Here is a 21,508-nt window from a genome sequence, read left to right as displayed (position 1 = left end):
CTCTGAACTGGAATAACACTGAACGTGGTTGTGATTGGGCTCACGATCGCCAGATTTCAGCAGTGCGGTCTGTCTGTCTGATCTACTTGTATAGAGTTCAGCATTGTTCTTGGATTTGGTGAGGCTGATTCTGACTGACCAATCAGTGACTGGCAGTCTATCGACATCATTATAGTATCGGCTCAGCTGAACCTCGTCAGAGCAGGAACTAATAAAAAAACAGGTACCAGGTTCTATCACTGATGGAGGAGAAGAAAAACAGCAGGTACCAGGTTCTATAACTGATGGAGGAGAAGAAAAACATCAGGTACCAGGTTCTATCACTGATAAAGAAGAAGAAAATCATCAGGTTCTATCACTGATGCAAAAGAAGAAAAACATCAGGTACCAGGTTCTATCACTGATGGAGAAGAAGAAAATCATCAGGTACCAAGTTCTATCACTGATGGAGAAGAAGAAAAACAGAAGGTACCAGGTTCTATCACTGATAGGGAAGAAGAAAAACATCAGGTACCAGGTTCTATCACTGATAGGGAAGAAGAAAAACATCAGGTACCAGGTTCTATCACTGAAGGATAAGAAGAAAATCATCAGGTACCAAGTTCTATCACTGATGGAGAAGAAGAAAACCATCAGGTACCAGGTTCTATCACTGATAGAGAAGAAGAAAAACAGCAGGTACCAGGTTCTATCACTGATGGAGAAGAAGAAAAACAGCAGGTACCAGGTTCTATCACTGATGGAGAAGTAAACAAACAGCAGGTACCGGGTTCTATCACTGATGGAGAAGTAAACAAACAGCAGGTACCAGGTTCTATCACTGATGGAGAAGAAGACAAACAGCAGGTACCAGGTTCTATCACTGATAGAGAAGTAAACAAACAGCAGGTACCAGGTTATATCACTGATGGAGAAGAAGAAAAACAGCAGGTACCAGGTTCTATCACTGATGGAGAGGTAAACAAACAGCAGGTACCGGGTTCTATCACTGATGGAGAAGAAGAAAAACAGCAGGTACCAGGTTCTATCACTGATGGAGAAGTAAACAAACAGCAGGTACCGGGTTCTATCACTGATGGAGAAGAAGAAAACCATCAGGTACCAGGTTCTATCACTGATGCAGAAGTAGAAAAACAGCAGGTACCAGGTTCTATCACTGATGGAGAAGAAGAAAAACAGCAGGTACCAGGTTCTATCACTGATGGAGAAGTAAACAAACAGCAGGTACCGGGTTCTATCACTGATGGAGAAGAAGAAAACCATCAGGTACCAGGTTCTATCACTGATGCAGAAGTAGAAAAACAGCAGGTACCAGGTTCTATCACTGATGGAGAAGAAGAAAAACAGCAGGTACCAGGTTCTATCACTGATGGAGAAGTAAACAAACAGCAGGTACCAGGTTCTATCACTGATGGCGAAGTAAACGAACAGCAAGTACCGGGTTCTATCACTGATGGAGAGGTAAACAAACAGCAGGTACCAGGTTCTATCACTGATAGAGAAGAAGAAAAACAGCAGGTACCAGGTTCTATCACTGATGGAGAAGTAAACAAACAGCAGGTACCATGTTCTATCACTGATGGAGAAGAAGAAAAACAGCAGGTACCAGGTTCTATCACTGATGCAGAAGTAGAAAAACAGCAAGTACTAGGTTATATCACTGATGGAGAAGAAGAAAAACAGCAGGTACCAGGTTCTATCACTGATGGAGAAGTAAACAAACAGCAGGTACCAGGTTCTATCACTGATGGAGAAGAAGAAAAACAGCAGGTACCAGGTTCTATCACTGATGCAGAAGTAAACAAACAGCAGGTACCGGGTTCTATCACTGATGGAGAAGAAGAAAACCATCAGGTACCAGGTTCTATCACTGATGCAGAAGTAGAAAAACAGCAGTACCAGGTTCTATCACTGATGGAGAAGAAGAAAAACAGCAGGTACCAGGTTCTATCACTGATGGAAAATGAGTAGATTGGAGTAGTGCTAGAACTTTTGAAGTTTTAGAAAGGTAAAGTGGTCAGGGTCAGGGTCAGACTGTATGATGATGATGATGATGATGATGAGTAGGTGTTTGACTGACTTTTTGAGTGCGCTCTTGTTCCTCCTTTGCTCTTCGTTCTCAGCATGCTGACACTCACAATGAATCCTCTTCTCCCAGACCGTCTTAATGTGCAGTCTGTCATGGATCAGAGCCAGGTTCATCTGCAACAACACAAAACTCACGTCAGTGCTTCTGACTCTGACTGTGTGGACATTAAAGGTGCATTCATACAACTATCAAGAAATGTTACCAACATAAATATAGAGTAACGATGTGACATCACTATGCGGCTCAAAGTTCATGATCTCCTGCATATCACGTTTGTCACTTCAACACAATATTAAACACAATAGTCAACAAAATATTTAACACAGATACTAATGACACACAGCAGGCAGATGAGGAACAACAGGAAAGTATTAAGCCTCAGCTCAAAGTGACCAAATAAAGAGTACATTTTTTAGATCAGGGTTAATGGAGTTCAGAGCCTGTAACTTCATACATGATTATTCTGGTGTCTTCTCTGACTTCTTCTGTAACATCATAAATACATACATGATTATTATGGTTTTCACTGCTTGGTTTGCCGTCACAAAGGCTTTGGTTTTTGTCTGATGTCTGTGCTCAGCTGTGCTCTCTAACGGTGCTGAAGTATCTTATGTTGAATGTTTAAACTGAAAGGAAAAAGCTGTTTTATGATGGGATGACACTGGCTTTAATGATTTTACATTGAACATTTATTTTAAACAGTTTTTAAATTATTTCTGATAAATAAAGAAAACACAAACCTTTCTTTAGTCTTTCAGTGTCCTTCAGTCAGGGATCAGCTGAGCGTCTGTCAGTCAGTCAGGGTGGATGAGTGTGTGAGCCCCCCCCACAGATGAATGTATGACATTATTACTCTGCTCAGTAAATATGTCACCCTCCCTCCCTCTCTCTGTTCTGTGTGCTGCTCTCTCATCCATCCCCAGTGTAAGTGTATGAGTGAGTGAGTGACAGAGGTGTGATGAAGGTGTGAACTTATTTATAGATGCACTTGATTATGGTCTGTGTTTGTGTCACTTAGGATACTCTGAATTAGGGCTGCAACGATTGTTCCATTAATCAATTATTAATCAATTACATAAACGTGATGATCGAGTGACGATCGAGTTACAGCAAGCACAAATTGTGGCAATCGTGTGCCTCTGTCATTCATTGCCATGTTGAGTGAGCAGAGCTTTCACACACACTTCAATAAGTAAATAGTAAATAATATGACATTTCTCACGCTGATGAAAGTCACCGCACATAAATGAGTAATCTAGGCAGATTGCTCTGTGTAGTTCATTCAAACAGCCGTCTTGAATCAGCAAACTATCAACCAAATACTTTACACAAAACCTGGATCACTGGATATCATCACTAGATAACCATATACACTACATTAGGGCTAACAGAGATGGAACAGGTCGATGTTTTTGTTTAAAGAGCACGGTTTACCCCAGAAAACCTGCTAAGCCCAGTGGTAGGGCCTCTGTGGCCAACTGTGCTTTTGTAAAAGTTAAAAGCTGACAGGAAATTTGAAATCATGACTATTCTGTGTTATTGTAAGACATATATTAACAATACTTAATCACCAACTATAGAGTCTTACAAAAAGACACACTCTTGAAATCAAAATAAATAATATGAATTGTTTTCACTTAAGTTAAATGGGGGGGGCACTCGCCGATTACATGGGGGGGGGCAGCACCCTTGTTCCCTGGTTTAGAAAAATCTGTCGTGTATAAAAAAAATCTATTTAAAACAATAACAAACAAGCAACACTCAGCCTGGCAGGGGAGCAAGTAAAGCCTGGCGGTCCACCAGGGTTTAATTTGGGTTAGGGTTAGGGTTTGGGTTCTGGGGGAAACCATGGAGAGCATTGTTCAAACACTTATATGTTTTTAAAAATGTTTATAATAAAGGTGCCATGTGTAAGAATGTGGCCAAAAACGGTTACTATATTCAAATTCAAAATACCGAGGTCTTTTAGGTTTCGTTTTTTTGATGTAACTGGCAACCTCGGCAGCTGTCGCTACTGACTGCAATGATTGGTAGACGGCGGTAGGTGGCGCCACATGCCAAAACATGATTTCAAAACATAAACATGATTTGCAGTCTGCAAAATATTTTTTTTAATGCAAATATTTTGGCTGTACTGTTGTCGTTGGTGAGTTCAGTTTGTTATATGAACATTATTCCTGAGTCTCTGTGACATATTAGGAGGATTTTAGATTTATTACATAATGCACCTTTAACAACTTATTTATATTACACACACGTTTATGAAAAAACAAAAAACATTAAAAGAGTTTCCACAACGACTGAATGAAATCCATCGGACGACAACTAAGTCATAAAATTAAAATAACACGAGAGGGGAGGTGCCACACACACACACACACACACACTGGTTTTGCATTCTTTGTGTGGACACTCATAGACACAATGCATTCCCTAACCCTAAACTTAACCATCACAATTAAATTCCTTAACTTAAACTCAATTCTAACCCTAACTCACAGCCTATTTAAGAAATGTGCACACACACACAGTTGTTTCCATAACTTCAGAAGACCTTTCATTGACTTAAGTGAACTCTGACCTTCACCTGACTTTGTAACCTAACCATGAATCACGTCCTATCCTTTAAAGTCTAAGGACAAACTGTCTCTCTGCTGTCTTCTGACCCCAGGAAGAAGACAACAAGTAGAATTAGAAGAAGTAAAGTCCCAATAAGATGAGTGTGTAATAACTGGAAAACAGCCACGTGTACTGTCTGTCTGTCTGTCTGCTCCCTGACAGCTGTTACATCCTGGGATGACAAAGAATAAATCCCTCACAGCGCCTGGGGACGCTGACATCACCCTGAAGACGACTATGGACACTCATCTACAGTCTGACCACTGACCGTCCTGGACATAAGTCAATGTCTGTCCTCTGAAGTGACAAAATCATCAGTGCATTTTATTTCGAGGACTGTGATTTCAGTGTTCAGGTCAGAGGTCATGGATCAGGGATGTTTTGTGATGTGTCCCCAAAATTACACAAATACCAGTGTGCGTGTGTGTGTGTGTGTTAAATCTGTTCACACAGTCACACTTTAGGGGACAAAAAGGAAGTCCACACGATGTGAATGATTACATTTTAAGGTTAAGACAAGTTGTGTGGTAAGGTTAGGTTAAGGATAGTGTTAGGTTAGTAGTAGTTATGGTTAGGAAATTAATGAAAGTCAATGTAATGTCTTCTGAAGACATGGAGACCAGACTGTGTGTGTGTGTTGCAGACATATATATCCTGTAGAAGTATGATGGCAGCTGACTGTCCTAACAGAAAATGATCTGCTGTGACAGTGATGTCATGAAAATTCAGAGCACATTTTACCAGAGAGAAGTGTGTGCGTGTGTGTGTGTGTGTGTGTTAATAGCGTTGAAGAGCACCAGCTCACGCCCCAAGAGGTTTGAAATGTCAAACATTATCACCCAACTGACCAGGACACACAGTGTTATAATTCCAGCGTGGTGCCAGCGTCACACGCCTGCTACTGCTGCTCTGTTATTGAGCTTGGATTTAAAAACCCTTTTATTGGTTTTAAAAGCTCTCAATGGTCTTGGTTCAGTTATTCAGAACCATCAGGGTTTGTGTTGGTCACTCTTAGTTAGTGATTTTCTTCTTACAGCCCATCATCCTGAAGACCAGAGGCCAGAATAGGATGATATTTTTATGTCTATTATTTTCATTACTATCTACAGACACACAGACGTACAGACAGAGATGGACAGACACAATACAGCTGTACATTATAACTATTATAATAACAGAAATGAATGTGATGCTCTCATTTTCATCAGAATTCTCTTTATTTTATAGAAATTAAAGAAAAAAATCAGTGACTGTTACTCAGCGAATTGGCAATAAATGGATTTTGAATAAAATCAGAAAACAAAGATATAACAACGTAGATGCCGTTAAGAGTTCTTTAAAATACTATAAAATATAGATATTTTTGAAATGCTGCACTAAACCATCAAACTGTTATTTAAGACATTTTAAAAAATCCCTGCGATAAAACTGAGATTAAACCTAATCTGATAAATCTAACCCAGCCTTGGCTCAACAACTATTGTGATGTAAATCACTGAGCGGTCTATGACTAATTTATAACTTTTTTTTTATCCAAAATCTTCTAGATTTAAACACAAATTATTAGTTTTTCCTTGAGATTAAATGTCTGAGTTTCAGGGGAAAATGGTGCTTATTTTCAGTCAAACTATGCCTTTAACGCATAGGAACCCAGCATTAATGAAACTCACCTAAAAAAAATATTGCATTTTAAAGTAAATATCACCTTTAAAATATGCAGTAGGAGCTTAAAAACTCATGGAGGTCATGTAACAACATGTGGACATGAGCAAAGTCTGATGCTGCTGAAGTGAAGCAGAGTAATATGACAGAGGTTTGAGATTTCTTAGGTACCAAATTATTAAAACCCATTTACATTTATTTACATGTCACTATTGGTCTATTTTATTTTTTTAAACGAAGATTAAAAAGAAGAATTAAGTACAAATACTTAGACACTCTAAGAACATTTTTGTTTCAGCTGTGATGTAAGAAAAACTGGACGTTCCCTGGACATTATGGGATGTTCAGAAGTCATTCCTCCACGCAAGGTCCAAGTGCTGCTGAACAGCGCTCTCTGCTGTCTCCACTGAGACACACACAAAGACACATGGACAAGTTCAACACCTTCTTCACTGTGATGGCGTGGTCACTTAAAGGGACATATGTGTTTACCTTGAATGTCAATGCAGAGAGCGGCGAGCCTCGTCAACACGTCCTCGTCTTCCTCTGCGAGGATGTTGGAGAAATGGACGCCGTCGTAACCTCCTCTGTCGCTGCAGTAGTGGATGAAGCTGTAGATGAGGGAGGGCACACACACTCAGCAAAAACTTTAGTTTAATGTTCATTAAGTGTCTGTGTGTGTGTGTGTGTGTGTGTGTGCGCGTGACACCCACCGAGCCCAGGTAGGGTCCGTGTTCAGCACTCTGGGGTTTCCCACCACAATCATCAGGGCTCTGGCTCGAGTCAGAGCCACATTGAATCTCTAGAGAAGTAAAATGTGTGTGTGAGCAGCATGAATACGCACGCAGACACACATACACGCAAGGTTTTCATGACTTCAGGGGACATTGCATTGACTTACATTCATTTCCTGAAGACTAACCTTAACCATAATTACTACTGGCCTAATCCTAACCCTGACGCTAACCCTACCCTCAAACTAACCTTTAAACTGTGGTCATTTACAGTTAGGTCCATAAATATTTGGACATCGACACAATTCTCTTCTTTTTGGCTCTGTACACCACTACAATGGATTTGAAATGAAACGAACAAGATGTCCTTTAACTGCACACTTTCAGCTTTAATTTGAGGGCATGTACAAGTGAACGGTGTAGGAATTAGAACACTTTCTATATGTGCCTCCTGTGAGAGAAAAATATTATTCGGCCTTCTCTAAAGTTATCAGCTCCCATTCCTAAGCACAAGCCTAAACAATTCAGGACAGCGCCTGCCGACACTGTTGTGTCACAGCGACCTCGGTATAGCACTGTTGTCTACAGAATTCGTCTCTTCATGTTTTCGCTGAGCCTGAACGGAATGGGGCAAATGACGCTACTGCGCAGTCCTCCCCAAGGTCAGCAGAAGAAGCACCTTTAAGTATCCTAACTCTGGGACTCACAGGCAGACTGACAGAGGATGCCCTACTGTTAACATACTTGTTTTATGTTCGGCATTGTCTCAGTTCTCCTCAGATCTGAGCTGCTTCCAATAAAGCTTTTCAGCTTAACTCATCTCTGACTCCAGGAAACTCCATCTTTGGTCGACTCACTTAATAATCAAATCTCCGCAACACCTCCCACTTTTTAGGGGACCAAAAGTAATTGGACAATTGACTGAAAAGCTATTTCATGGACAATTGTGGGCTATTCCCTCATTATTTCATCTTCAATGACACAGGTAAAAGTTCTGGAGTTGATTCCTGGAGTGACATTTGCATTTGGAATCTGTTGCTGTTAACTTTCTATATGAGATCCAAGGAGCCGTCACTGTCAGTGAAGCAAGCCATCATTAGGCTGAAAAATCAAAACAAACCCATCAGAGAAATAGCAGAAACATTAGGTGTGTCCAAATCAACTGTTTTGAACATTCTTAAAAAGAAAGAATGCACAGGTGAGCTCAGCAACACCAAAAGATCTGGAAGACCACGGAAAACCACTGTGGTGGACGACAGAAGAAGTATTTCCCTGGTGAATAAAAACCTCTTCACAACAGTTGGCCAGATCAAAAACACTCTCCAGGAGGTCAGTGTATGTGTTTCAAAGTCAACAATCAAAAGAAGACCTTCACCAGAGTGAATACAGAGAGTTCACCACAAGATGTAAACCATTGGTGAGCCTCAAAAACAGGAAGACAAGATTAGAATTTGCTAAACAACACCTAAAAAAGGCTGTTACAATTCTGTAAGAACATCCTCAGGACAGATGAGACCAAGATCAACTTGTATCACAGTGATGGGAAGAGAAGAGTGAGGAGAAGGAAAGGAACTGCTCATGATCCACAACATACAACCTCATCAGTGAAGCATGGTGGTGGTAGTGTCATGGTGTGGACATGTAGGGCTGCCAATGGAACTGGTTCCCTTGTATTTATTGATGATGTAACTACTGACAAAAGCAGCAGGATGAATTCTGAAGTGTTTCCAGCAATATTATCTGCTCATATTCAGCCAAATGCTTCCTGAATCTGATTGAGCATGCATTTCACTTGTTGAAGACCAAACTGAAGGGAAAATGCCCCAAGAACAAGCAGGAACTGAAGACCGTGTCAGTAGAGGCCTCACAGAGCATCACCAGGGATGAAACCCAGTGTCTGTTGATGTCTGTGCCTTCCAGACTTCAGGCTGTAGTTGACTGCAAAGGATTTGCAACCAAGTATAAAACAATGAAAGGTTGATTTATGATTGTTTAGTTTGTCCAATTACTTTTGCTCCCCTGTGCAGTTTTACGTCCCCACAACATTAGTAACACCTGGGGGCGCATGCACGCACGCACGCACACACACACACACACACACACACACACACACACACACACACACACACACACACACACACACACACACACACACACACACACACACACACACACACACAGAACAGCAGCAGGTACCTTCTCATTCTTGACAAAGCCCAGGTTGAACTGTTTGTCGAAGTCTGTGTATTCAGAGCTGCTGCGAACTGTGGACACCAGGATGATTAGCCGCTCCTGACCCTGGAACTCCTCCACAGAACCAACCTGACACACACACACACATTATGTGACACCATGGACAGGAGTTGTTGGTCCACTGTTGCCTCCATTCGTGTTCTTTTGTGACTTTGGTGTTCATTTAGTTAATTTGATACCCAAATTACACAAACAGCAGACATTCGATCATTTCTGTGTCCCTGTAAACAAAATAGACAGTTAACCACTACACCGGTGATTAACACTCTTGACCCAGGTTCCTGACCTGGTCAGAACAAAGGCCTTTCTGCAGGACTTCCGAGTATACCGAGTATATTTTGTATGAAAAAGTGTCTGTCAGTGTAAAACCTTTCTTACCTTCAGACCGTCCATGTTCTTAAATTTGAGCTCTTTCCTGACTTTTTCCAGGGCCTGACGGATTTTCTGCACCTGTGCAGACAAAACACTGAGTTAGTGTGTAGTGTGTAGTGTGTGTGTGTGTAAGCTGAACTGAAGTGGTTTCCTGCCTGCTTCCTGTAGGGGGCGATGATGCCTATGTCCTTGGGTGAGATGGTTGCCAGCCCCTTCTTGCCATGTGTTTCCAGCAGCTTCTTCACATACTTCATGAGCTCCTCCACCTCGGCTCTGTTGAAGAAGGACGGGCTGCTGGCTTCACGCTCGTCCATGCCCATGATACCGTGGAAGATCAACGGAAAGTCCTTCAAGATTAAAATAAAAAACAAAGATGTTTTCTTCTTCTACTGTCAAACATTCATCACTTAGCATAAATAACGTGGTATTTATCATCTGCAAGTTTAATGCAGCTCTTTGACTTTTCTATTGTTCTTCTCACTCGCTCTTCAGTGTTCATGCTCATTCCAAATCTATTGTACGTGTTCAATGACAGCAAATGGATTCATTCATTCATACAATAAGGAAATTATGTGTATTTCTGTAAGAATGCAATTTAGTTATTTTGTAACAAATTAAGTAAAATTGATTGACATTGATTATAATCAGAGGTGGAAATACATTTACTCAAGTTACTGTATTGAATACTTTTTTTTGTGTATTTTGTATTTTTTAAGTACAATTTAAAAATCAGGATTTTGTAATTTACTTGAGTACGTATTGACTCAAGTATTGTACTTAGTTACTTTATAAATCCCATCCGTTACTGAGTAAAAATAAAAATTCAGCACCATGAAGACCTACGGGGGGAAAATATACACCAGAACCAGACGAATAATGATGTGATTAGCACCAGCACTGGTGCGTGAACATAGAGGGCGCCAAAACTGACGTAATATCCTGTGTCGCGCAGGGCGCGTGAGCTCCAAAATAGTTTTGGATTTCTGACCCCTTGTCATATTTCTACTACCCTCACACCCCACGCAAAGTAACTAAGTAACTTTGACTTAAAGTACATTTCAAATGAACTACTTTTTACTTCTACTTGAGTAATATGTCATCAAAGTATTGGTACTTTTACTTGAGTACAATATTTTAGTACTTTTTCCACCTCTGATTATTTTATAATTAAAATACACAACTGTCTCTTAATCATGGTGAACCAAAGCGCGGGTGAGGCTGAGTTAATGTGAGAAAATATTGATCAATGCATCTGTGAAAGTGTAGTGATGACTGCGTGCAGTGTGTCGTTACACTCTGTGGAAGATGTTGCCATTTGCAGTAGGAGCTTCTTAGAATTTCATCTGCACAACACTGAAGCTCCCCATCGTAGAAGAGCTCGTTGGGGATCTGAAGGATGGCAGGATGAGACCTTAAAAAAGGACAGAGAGATGACTTCTGAAAAATCAAGACACGTTCAGCGAAACATCCTGTCAAACTATGAAATCACACCTATAGTTACGCAGCAGTTTGGTGACAAAGCGACTGTCGAACGTGTTCTCCTGTTTCTGGTACAGAGGGCACTCCTTCATTAAGCGTTCCAAAAGAGAAACATCTGCATACAGCAGGGACATAAAACTGCATTATACACACACACAGACAGGATCAGACATCTTATTTAAGTGTGACTGGGTCTGCACGCACCCATGCCGTATTTCAGAGCAAAAGGGGATCGAAGAATTGGTCCGAGCTGCTTGGGGTCTCCAGCGAGAACAACCTGACCGGTCTCTGCATGTAACAGCCCTTTGATAGAGAAATACATAAAGCAAGTTAAGTACAGTCACAAACAAAAATCACTAACTCTCCGATTCATTTCTCCAGTTGAGCGGCAGAAAATATTAAAGACATTTACATGAATCAGGTGTGTAGACAGAAATGGCAGATAGCTGACATGAAAACATCAAGTTTTCACCAGAGCTGTCAACATTTAAGCCACTTCCAGAGATAAACTCTCTGAATTACGTACACAGAAGATTGTGAACATTCTCCTGAGTTTGCTCTGGATGAGTTTCACACATGATGGACACAGCAGGAGATGTCACGGTGACTGTGGAGGAAGTGATGCCTGGCTTGAGCAGGTAGGACATCGGTTTCCCCTGCTGCATTCTCACATGAGCTCACGTGGATATTATTGAGAGATTTGACTATGAAGCTGTGAGGAGAATGTCCGGAGCAACAGAGGACATTGGAACTGCAGTCTATTCAGTAAACACTAGACTTTGTTGTCATTACCTGCCAGTGGGACTAAACACTCAGTCTCTACAGCATGTCCTGCCTCGTCCACAAACACATGAGTGAAATGACCTACAGGAATGCCTCCTGTGACCAACCTTGGAGAGACAGAGACAAGGTGCGTGGTGAAAGACCAATTCCAACTTCATTTCTCCTGAGGACAGATAATAGATAAAATAAAGAAGAAAGACTGTACCTTCCAGCAGTTATCAGGGTGGTGACTATGACCCTGAACTCCATCAGCTCCTCTTTAGGAGGGAAGACATAGCAGTCACCCACCAGGTTAGAGCTCTCCTGAAAGCACCACAGATCCAATTCACACTAGACCTTGGTGAGACTAGAACACAGAATCGTACATCAGTACTGACCTTCAGTTTTTCGGGGATTAATCTTGGGTCCCGGCTGGTGGCGTACATGCGGAACACCATTCGTTTATCCACGTGGTCCACAATCTTCGTACAGAGCAGGTCAGCAGCACTGTTGGACGGAGCACAGGCCAGGATGTGGCAGGAGACTTGGGTCTTCTGTATTTGCTTGATGGCCTCAACCACAGTCACAGTTTTACCTGAGCAAAGAAGCAACAGAATTCAACTTTTGGCTTTGTCAGACATAGGTAGGATAAGAACAACATATTTTCTGTAGTTCTTTGTGATGGTGATTAAAACAAAACTCTAATCAGAGATAAAACTACATGCAACCTGTTCCAGGTGGACCAAAGATAAGGTATGGGGCAGGTTTGGATGAGCCAGCTACAATGTGTCCAACTGCTTGATACTGTTCTGAATTGCTCTCCAACTTCCGGTCAAAAAGGCTGTCAACGATAAGAAAGAAGAAGAAAATAATCACTGGTAAATCAACCACCTGCTGTGGCGCTATATATTTATATATATATATATACAGTACTGTGCAGGAATCTTAAGCCACCATTAGATTTGGTGTTTTAGCAATGCTATAACGACAATAGAGGATAATTATTTCGATTTCACTTCACTGGAACACATCCAGCAGATATGTATGCAGTTTTTTGGTATTAAGTATTTAGCGTGATCTACCCTTACACTTGAACAAGAACACAGCTCTGTTAATACTGGAGTGGAACCTTCATTAACGTTCCTGGTAAATCCTGTGTTTGTCCTACTATTTCATTTAAAGAAATATCTGCTGTAAAAACGTCAGTTACGCCACGTTTATTAAAGACAGGCTTGAGCACTACATACACATGTTGCATGAGCTAAACTCATTGACAGCTCACTAATATATAAGAGCAGCTTTAAGTTGTATCACTTCATTCCAAAGTCACATGATCACAGAATTTGACAGACAGAAAAAAACAGCAAAGCTGGTGGTGTCCTGACACTTTTGCACAGTACTGTATATATATACACAATACTGTATATTTGATATATTATATCAAATACTATGGGGATCACAGCTCTGTCCTGAACTCGATAAACATGTGAAACATGAACTGAGGCTCTCTCTTCATCTTTGATCATTGAAACATGTTTTACCTGTTTATTATATTATATGATTACTCTCAGACTGTTTCCTTTTAAAAAAGTTTCTTTTTCAGCACAGGCAGTTGTCAACAGTGATGGAGTTCACCAAAGCCACCCGTAGGCAGAGTATGAGCCAACAGGAGTGCCTGCACTCTCTGAACTGCTCTGTGATTGGCCAAAGTCTGTGGTGATGGACCGGATTTCCAGGAGACTGTAAACCAATCCTCAACTTTCCAATATACCCAAAGTATACGCACTCGCACCTGCCACTAACTGTTTTAATTAATTATTAATAAATTCAACAAAATAACTGTTAAATATTATGATATAACGCTGACTACACTTTATACATGTTCAAAGTATCCATATAAACTCGATATTGAACACAGAATACCTGAACTCATACATTTCTCTCTAGTTTTTAATAAAACTAGTTAACCTATTATACCTTGTTAAATATTATAATTATTAAAATGCTAACCACACCTGTCATATCTTCAAAGTGTCCAAATTTCATGAAAAAGCATACAATATGTTCGAACTTTCCATTCAATGCATTAATAAAGAAATGGAGGCTTAACTATTTTTTATATGATAATTAATAAATGTATATTATAATGTAATAAATATTATGAATAAGTGCTAAATAAACCCATGATATCTTCAATGTGTCCAAATGAGCTATTTTTTCTGTGTTCACTAATAAGTTAACCAGTTAACTCATTATTTAACTATTACCAATCATAGCCAAAGTAATAATGATTGTACTTGTAGATAGATGTTACATGAATCATTGTACAACATTTGAAGGCAATATCTCCATCAGTCTGGAAGATAAAGCCGAAAATGTGTTTTTAGCATAATAAATGTATTAATTTGCTAATTAATAATAAAGCTACAAAGATAGGGATAATTCTCAGGTGGTATGTGATGCCCATGCAAAATTTGAAGCCAATACCTGCAATACTTTGGAAGATACAGGCGAAAATATGGTTTTTAGATCATTAATTAATTAATTAATTAATTAATTAACTAATTAACTAATTAATAATAATGGTAGACAGCTCAAAATCAATAGGGATCATCTACAGGGGGTATGTGACTCATAAAAAAAATAAGAAAATTTAATCTCAAACACCTTTCCAGTTATCGATCAGCTAAAATCTGCATCCACGCGAGACCGATTCCATCATATCCGCGCACGTTTCTCGCGGATATAATTAATGATCACAAGGCAAACATCCATTCAGAAGTTCTGGGCTTTGGCTCATAATGTGATGTGGTCATCGGGGTAGCTCATACATTAGAAGACGTGAAGGACATCGCAGAACCCACACACACTCACACACTCACACACTCACACACTCACACACACACACACACACACACACACACACACACACACACACACACACACACTGACATCACTGACCTAAGGTCGGGCAGCTGCGTGTGTTGAGTGGAGCCAGCGGCTGCATCAGGGAACAGAACCTTCTCCAGTCTGTGCTCCACTGCCAGTTCTGCCGCTCGATGCTGAAGACGCACAACTAGACGGTTGATGGTGAACTCCACGCTGAACTTCATGCCGTCCAAGAAGCGACTCAGCAGTCTGTGAGGAAGCGTATTTTCCCTGTTAAATATCAGTGACAATAATGACGTCGTTATAACAGCGTGTTGTGCGGATCCTACTCTGAGCTGAAGCCCAGTTTGACTCTGTCCAGCTCCACACTGTGAACATAGCCTCGGTACTTCACGCCTGTTTCTCCTGCTGGGCAAACCAGCAGCTCATCTCCGCGCAGCACAGACGGCCGATTCTCAGAGACGCCAGGCACCTGACGGGTGAGCAGAGATGAGGAGGGAACTACTTTAATGTCCTGTAGATGAGTTGAACTGATAATAGACGAGGGGGTTTCTCATCGTTCTGTTGCTTCTAAACAGAATTGCAGTGCTTGTGATTTCCAGGACCGAACTTGAACCAAAGCACTGACTGAGACTTGGACTCGAACTCAAGCATCGACTACATTCTCAAGTTGGAAGGAGGACTCTTCAAGTGATTGATACTGATTATTTTGTTTTTAGTGCTGTCATGATAATCTTCATTCTTCATCGATCTGACAACAGCAATACATTGTTATGTACCACTACAACTGTGAGTGATACAGAAAAGCAGGACTATAATAATTATGAGGAAAGGATTTACAGAAATGCTCTGTTTCTCTCTGATTACAGGGCACATCCCATCATCTGCAGTTGTGACAGTTGCTTACCATTCACTGCAGCTGGCTTGTTATATTTGAGGGCAGTTATCACATGACCCTAACCCATGAGTGTCACATGTTCAGTTACAGTTGCACATTTACCTCAAGGACGAGCAGCTTTTTGTTGACCGTGTCTCTGATCATGGGGGCGTGTTCTTTTGTCTCACTGTTGGGGATGTTGTACCTCCTGATATCCACCTCCATCTGAAGCTCCTCCAGATACAGCAGCAGCTGAAACTTCTCAGCATAATTCTCCCAGCTTAACGGACTCTCCAGACAAGTCCTCCTGAACACAGTGAAAAAGGAGAGGAAATCAAAATGAGAAATGAGAGTCTTTTTCCCATATATAAACCATTGAAGAGAATAAAGGTTTCAGGCACTTCCACGCTGGCTTTACTTTCCAGACCAAGTGATGAGGAGGTACTAAAAAGTACCAGGTACCAGAAATGCAACTTAACTGTGCCTTGCCGAGATGAGCTGGTGGAAACACACCATAACACTGTCTGTGCTGCACATAAAACAATGGCATGGTTTTCAAACAGTGGCGTGACAGTCATTTACACCCTGGATCATATATATATATTTAATTGAAAATGTTTGTCAAGATTTGAGGACTTAAGAATTAATTTTGATATTCCAAAAAATATATATATATGTATTTTTTTTATTTATGTATAAGATCTGTTCTTAAATGTCTTAGAGCTCCATGGGGCAATAGTCTCGAGACACATCCAGTCATTACTTGGATCTCTGGGTCTTCCAGCAAAGGTCTAGTGTCCAGGATTTATGGCATCTATAGGTAAACTTCCAATAGTCAGGAAATGGGAGGAAGACGTGTCCCCTGAGGGTAACATAATTGACTGGGGATAAAGTCTGGTGCAATATTTTTAATTGCTTCAAGAATCCAAACCACCAGTTGATCCATTTCAACATAAATGGAAAATACACCACTAAAGCCATTCCCAATCCCTATTGTTCTTTCTCTCAACCTGAACAAATTGGTACTTTTTTTACACTGTTCTGTTCGCACCATTGATTAAGTGTCCTGTTTTAAAATGTACCTGCAGTTATTGAATGGTGTCAATAAAAAGTTGATCACAAAAAAAAAAACCCTCATTGTAAAATCACAACCATCACACTTCAATGTGATACAGCAGTGTCTAATGTCAAGCATCATCTCAAAGTATACATGATGGCTGTGTTAAAGAAAACAGTGAAGATGTGGTTACTTCAGACATTGTTAGGTTTTAAAATCTCAGGCCTGTGCTTCACACATTCTTGACACGTTCAGCTCATTTAGCATTTAGAATGCGTCAATACCAAAAACGGAATTATCCCTTTAATAACGACACGCGTCAAGTTCCCTCTGACCGACTGAGGTGGCGTTTGTTCTGCCACCTTGTTTTGACTTCTTCTTTAGATTCCTCTTAAAGGGGAAGTAAGTAGTTTATAGTGCCATCTAGAGGAGAGGTTGAAATTTACAACAAAGATCTGCTGCTCTGCTCACCCCCTCCCTTCCCTGAGCGCTACGGTATCCGCAGCTGGTCAAATTTCGTCCTCGTTGTCTTTCTCCGTGTCAGCAGATGAGGTTCGTGAGGTGAGGGAGAGGGCGAGCTACCGCTGCCGTAGCAGACGAAGCGGAGAGAGTGGAGGCGGGACTTCCGCTACAAGTAAAGAGACGCTTGATTTGTTCTCTCGTGTTTGTCCTTACAGGCTCCGGCAGAAACATGGCATCTCGCTGCTAACAGTGGCTATGCAACCGCAGCCCGCGACCATGTTATTTTAAATGACTTTTTGAAACACTACGAAAATGAAACAAAGAATATTATACAGCGACTAGACAATGCAGGAGCACATAATATGTATAAAAAAGTGGATTTTGGGTTATATAAACCCATAAATACTACATATTGTCCCTTTAAGTCCCAGTTCATCTGTAAAACATGTTACAGATGAACTGTGTGTGTGTGGGTGTGTGTGTGTAACATTAGTCAAAACTACAGTTGAAATCAAAAATGAGAGTTTTACCTTCTGTCACAGACAGGTGCAGACTGCTTCAGTGTCTCGATGAGCTGGTTCATGTACATCGGTATACGATATTGTTTGAGTGGAATCACATTTTGTAGGCGAATCACTGACAGCCTGGTGTGATGAGAACATTTCCGTTTATTTCCGTTCAATATTTACTGTATTAAATGATTAAAGGTCTTTGCGGTGTCAAAGTGTTACCCATCAGGTCGCTGCCCATCCACAATGGTGCATTTAACTTTAGGTGTCCAGGCAGGGAGGGAGCGGGGGGTGTAGGGAGCTATAGGTGCCAGCTCTAGTCCTAAGGAAGTTATGCACTGAGCCTCAATAAAGCGCACAATATGGAAGGCAGCTGAGGATGGCTGCAGGTCCGGTTTGAATTCAAAAGCCAGCGTGGCAGGATAAAAACCAACCCAACCACAACGGACGCGAACCTCGATTTCATAGCTGTCGCCTGAGAAAAGAAACAGAACACGTTATGATACGTACACTGGTTCTGTTTTACACTCACGTGTGAGTCCTGTGTGTTACCTGGTTCAAGTGTCAGAGGGTTTGCTTTGGTCACTTTGCGCTCGTCAGTCAGAGTTAAATATCTGAGCCATTGCAGTGGAGTGTAGTACGTGAAATACACAGGCTCTGCTCCGGTGTTTTCCACGTTCAGTTTTACCACGTACTGTCGAAAAGAGGAACAAAAGAACAGTATGCAATGAACGCAGCAGTGCCCACAGATTTTATAGAACAACCCAGTCAAATACCTCATATGTGTCTTTCACACACAGGTGAATTTTCCCATTGTCAAACTGATGGTCGGCAGTGATGCTGACGTCATGTTTGTCTGAGATGAAATGAGTTCTGAGGAGGTGAAAATAGCCATAGTGAGACACTGGAACTGAGCTTCAATCAATAGACACTAACAAATACCTAAGAAAATGTCGCGTAACCTTCAGCTTTTATAAGTGTATTTGACAGGGTTATTAGGACTTATTAGGACACATTAGGATCAGTCAGGACTTATCAGGACCCATCAGGACTGAGGGAGAGAAAGCTACAGCACAAGATGCTGTTGTGGTCGTATTACCGGTCTGTTTTCAGTCTCATCATCAGACGACTGGCCAGCTTCCTGCGAGCTCGAACTCCCGTCTCTGCTTCCTCGGGAGTCCCCGGGACTGGACTGGGACTGGCCAGTGTGTCCAGGGCAGCCTGTGGCTGACGGGTCCTTGGTGTGTGCCACTGGTCCACATACAGAGCTTGGACCTGTGCACAGTTTTATCATCACTAGCAGGGGACATGACACCATCCTCACCTGTTTTTATAATAATTATCATATGCTCTGTTTAAGCATTAATATACAGACCTGATGACTATGACCATGTCAAACAATAAAATACAGACATAATTCAATATTTTTCACACTGAGTGTTGACACCATCACTCTAGTCTGTTTCTGATCTAAATGATGATGAACTATTGTTTGGTTAGGAAGTCTTTTGTCTCAGATAGACTTTAATGTTTCCTTCCTCGTACATATTTATTCACAGTCATTCATTAGGGTTGAGGGTACAAATCCAGAGGCACCATTTTTGTAAATGGTTGGAAACAGCATGTGTCAAATATCGGTGATATTATAATATAATATCATATGATATATGTGACATCAATATCGCAAAAGCGCAACATGAGCTTCAGACATTGGAAAACAAGACATCATGGGCATTTCACTTTGCCATACCATAATACTTCACTGGCAAAAACATATGGGACAGAGTGATAACACACGCAAACGCGCTCGTGCACACACACACACATGAGGTTTTCATGACTTGAGGGGACATTGCATTACATCATATCTTCTTAAAATGTAGTATTTTACATTATGGGGACTTGTTTTTAGTCCCCATAAAGAAGACATGTTCATCCATCCATCATCTGCTGCTTTATCCTCCACCGGAGCGTCGCCGGGGGAGCTGTGCCTATCTAAGCTGACATAGGGTGATAGGCGGGGTACACCCTGGACAGTTCACCAGTCCAAGTCCCCATAATGTGACAGTGTAAACAGATTTAGGTCCCCACAACATTAGTAATACCTGGACACACTCTCACTCACACACACCCACACCCACACACACGTACACACACACCTGTTCAGGGTCCACACAGAAAGGTCTGGACTGGGATGTGGCCCGAAACAGCTTAATCCTGGCTGATCTGACCTCTGACCTCAAGCACACATTTACAAACATAAATACATTGTAATGTTTAAAGTGATAAACTAAAGCCCAATTTATACTTCTGCGTAAAGTGCCCTGCGTAGGTTACGCAGAGACTCTGCGTCGACGCAGAGGCTCACGAAATGTCACGTCATCATCAAAGAAACTGAACATAATGAATGGAGTGCTAGTGAGGAAATATTGATTAATCAATAATCCAAACTAATTTAGTGAACGATGAATAATCCATTCATTGTCGCAACCCTAGATTAATCTAATTTATGTTCATTCTTGAGTTTTTACAGAGCGAAAGCTAAGACTTTCTTTTCAAACACGTTCCCATTGATCGACTACAGCGTCGATATCAGGTCGATATTATTCAAATATAAGTACAAAATGCCTGACTTCCTGTAGTTGATGTCTGATCTACACACCGGGATGTGTCCGATATTCAGGATGAAGAACAAACCTTGACGTTGAAGCGGATTTTATCTTTTCTTCTCGTTATTTTACCGCTGGTCTTCAGGGCGTAAAGAATCGAACCGAAGCTCGGATCTTTGGATCCAGGGTTCCTGAAACAAACCAACACAAACGTTGCAACACATTACGATGAGGACGATGATGGTGAAGAGATGATGAAAACTCACCTGATCCTGAACTCGTTGTTGTAGACGTCTCTCAGCTGAAGTCTGTCAGTGGTCGATGTTCGATCGGTTTCCCTCAAAAACTCGTAGAAGTCGAGTCCGACCTGAATCAGCTGATAAAACTTCATATCGACAACGATCAAACGTTGGTGAACTCTTGTGTAGACGCGTCGGTTTGTCAGGTGTTTACATCAGGACTCCGTCTTCAGAGGAAACCCAAGACAAACGCTTGCCTTCACTTTGCACTGCGGGGCAGTCCGCGTGTGCGGTGTCTGTGAGTGTGTACGACACGGGAGCGTCACACTGAGCCCGGAGGTTGAAAACGAACGAACCCACATCCCGGACTCTCTTTTCAGCAGAAACGAAACTCAGGCCCCGGTGTGGACGACGGTGTGAACAGCGGACTGCAGCATTGTCACATTTAGCTTCAAACAATGTTTGAAAAAGTTGTGTGAATTTTTGAAGGTCACCATTGAGCACATTTATTTATTTATTAAATAGTTAAATCTAAATACTAAATACAAATCTTATATCTAAAACTAAATGCTCAATCTTAAATCTAAATACTAAATATAAATATAAATGTTAAAAGTGTCGTGGTCCGGTTTGTTTGCAAGTTTAATACCTTAGTTTCGTTTTCTCCCTTGATACTTTAGTGATCTAGTTGTTTAAAGGTGCCATATGTAAGAATGTGGCCAAAAATGGTTACTACATTCAAATTAAAAAAATACCGAGGTCTTTTAGGTTTCGTTTTCTGACGTAACTGGCAACCCGTGGTTGCTCGGCAACTGAGGCTCTACTGACTGCAATGACTGGTAGACGGCGGTAGGTGGCGCCACATGCCAAAACATGATTTCAAAACATAAACATGA

At 41.2% G+C, this 21,508-nt stretch overlaps 1 protein-coding gene across 1 annotated transcript; it reads right to left on the bottom strand.

Moving 5' to 3' along the window:
• Positions 1–5,959: 5,959 nt before the first annotated feature.
• On the bottom strand, positions 5,960–20,819 carry LOC310938220 (putative helicase mov-10-B.2). The gene is made up of 23 exons (XM_083902697.1): positions 20,640–20,819; positions 20,462–20,564; positions 18,864–19,039; positions 18,541–18,637; positions 18,317–18,458; positions 17,987–18,239; positions 17,786–17,899; positions 15,860–16,043; positions 15,189–15,331; positions 14,932–15,108; positions 12,699–12,811; positions 12,369–12,565; positions 12,197–12,294; positions 12,001–12,098; positions 11,413–11,511; positions 11,221–11,323; positions 11,023–11,140; positions 9,885–10,076; positions 9,736–9,807; positions 9,301–9,426; positions 7,084–7,172; positions 6,863–6,981; positions 5,960–6,776 (listed from the first exon to the last, which is right to left on the bottom strand). The coding sequence occupies exons 1-23, from the start codon at positions 20,762–20,764 to the stop codon at positions 6,715–6,717; spliced, it is 3,000 nt and encodes a 999-aa protein (XP_083758823.1). The 5' UTR covers positions 20,765–20,819; the 3' UTR covers positions 5,960–6,714.
• Positions 20,820–21,508: the final 689 nt, after the last annotated feature.

Source organism: Microchirus variegatus (assembly GCF_963457635.1).
Source record: "Microchirus variegatus genome assembly, chromosome: 16".
Classification (NCBI taxonomy): Eukaryota; Metazoa; Chordata; class Actinopteri; order Pleuronectiformes; family Soleidae; genus Microchirus; species Microchirus variegatus.
This window is presented reverse-complemented; position numbering and strand designations above follow the sequence as displayed.

What these genes read in the sequence shown, in the direction of transcription:
- LOC310938220 (XM_083902697.1), bottom strand. Translation starts at nt 20,764, where the DNA reads ATGAAGTTTTATCAGCTGATTCAGGTCGGACTCGACTTCTACGAGTTT. An exon ending in CTTTGGTCCACCTGGAACAG is followed by an intron (nt 12,566 to 12,698) that starts GTTGCATGTAGT and finishes TTCTTTGCTCAG; the next exon opens with GTAAAACTGTGACTGTGGTT. An exon ending in TGCTCTGAAATACGGCATGG is followed by an intron (nt 11,324 to 11,412) that starts GTGCGTGCAGAC and finishes TGCTGTATGCAG; the next exon opens with ATGTTTCTCTTTTGGAACGC.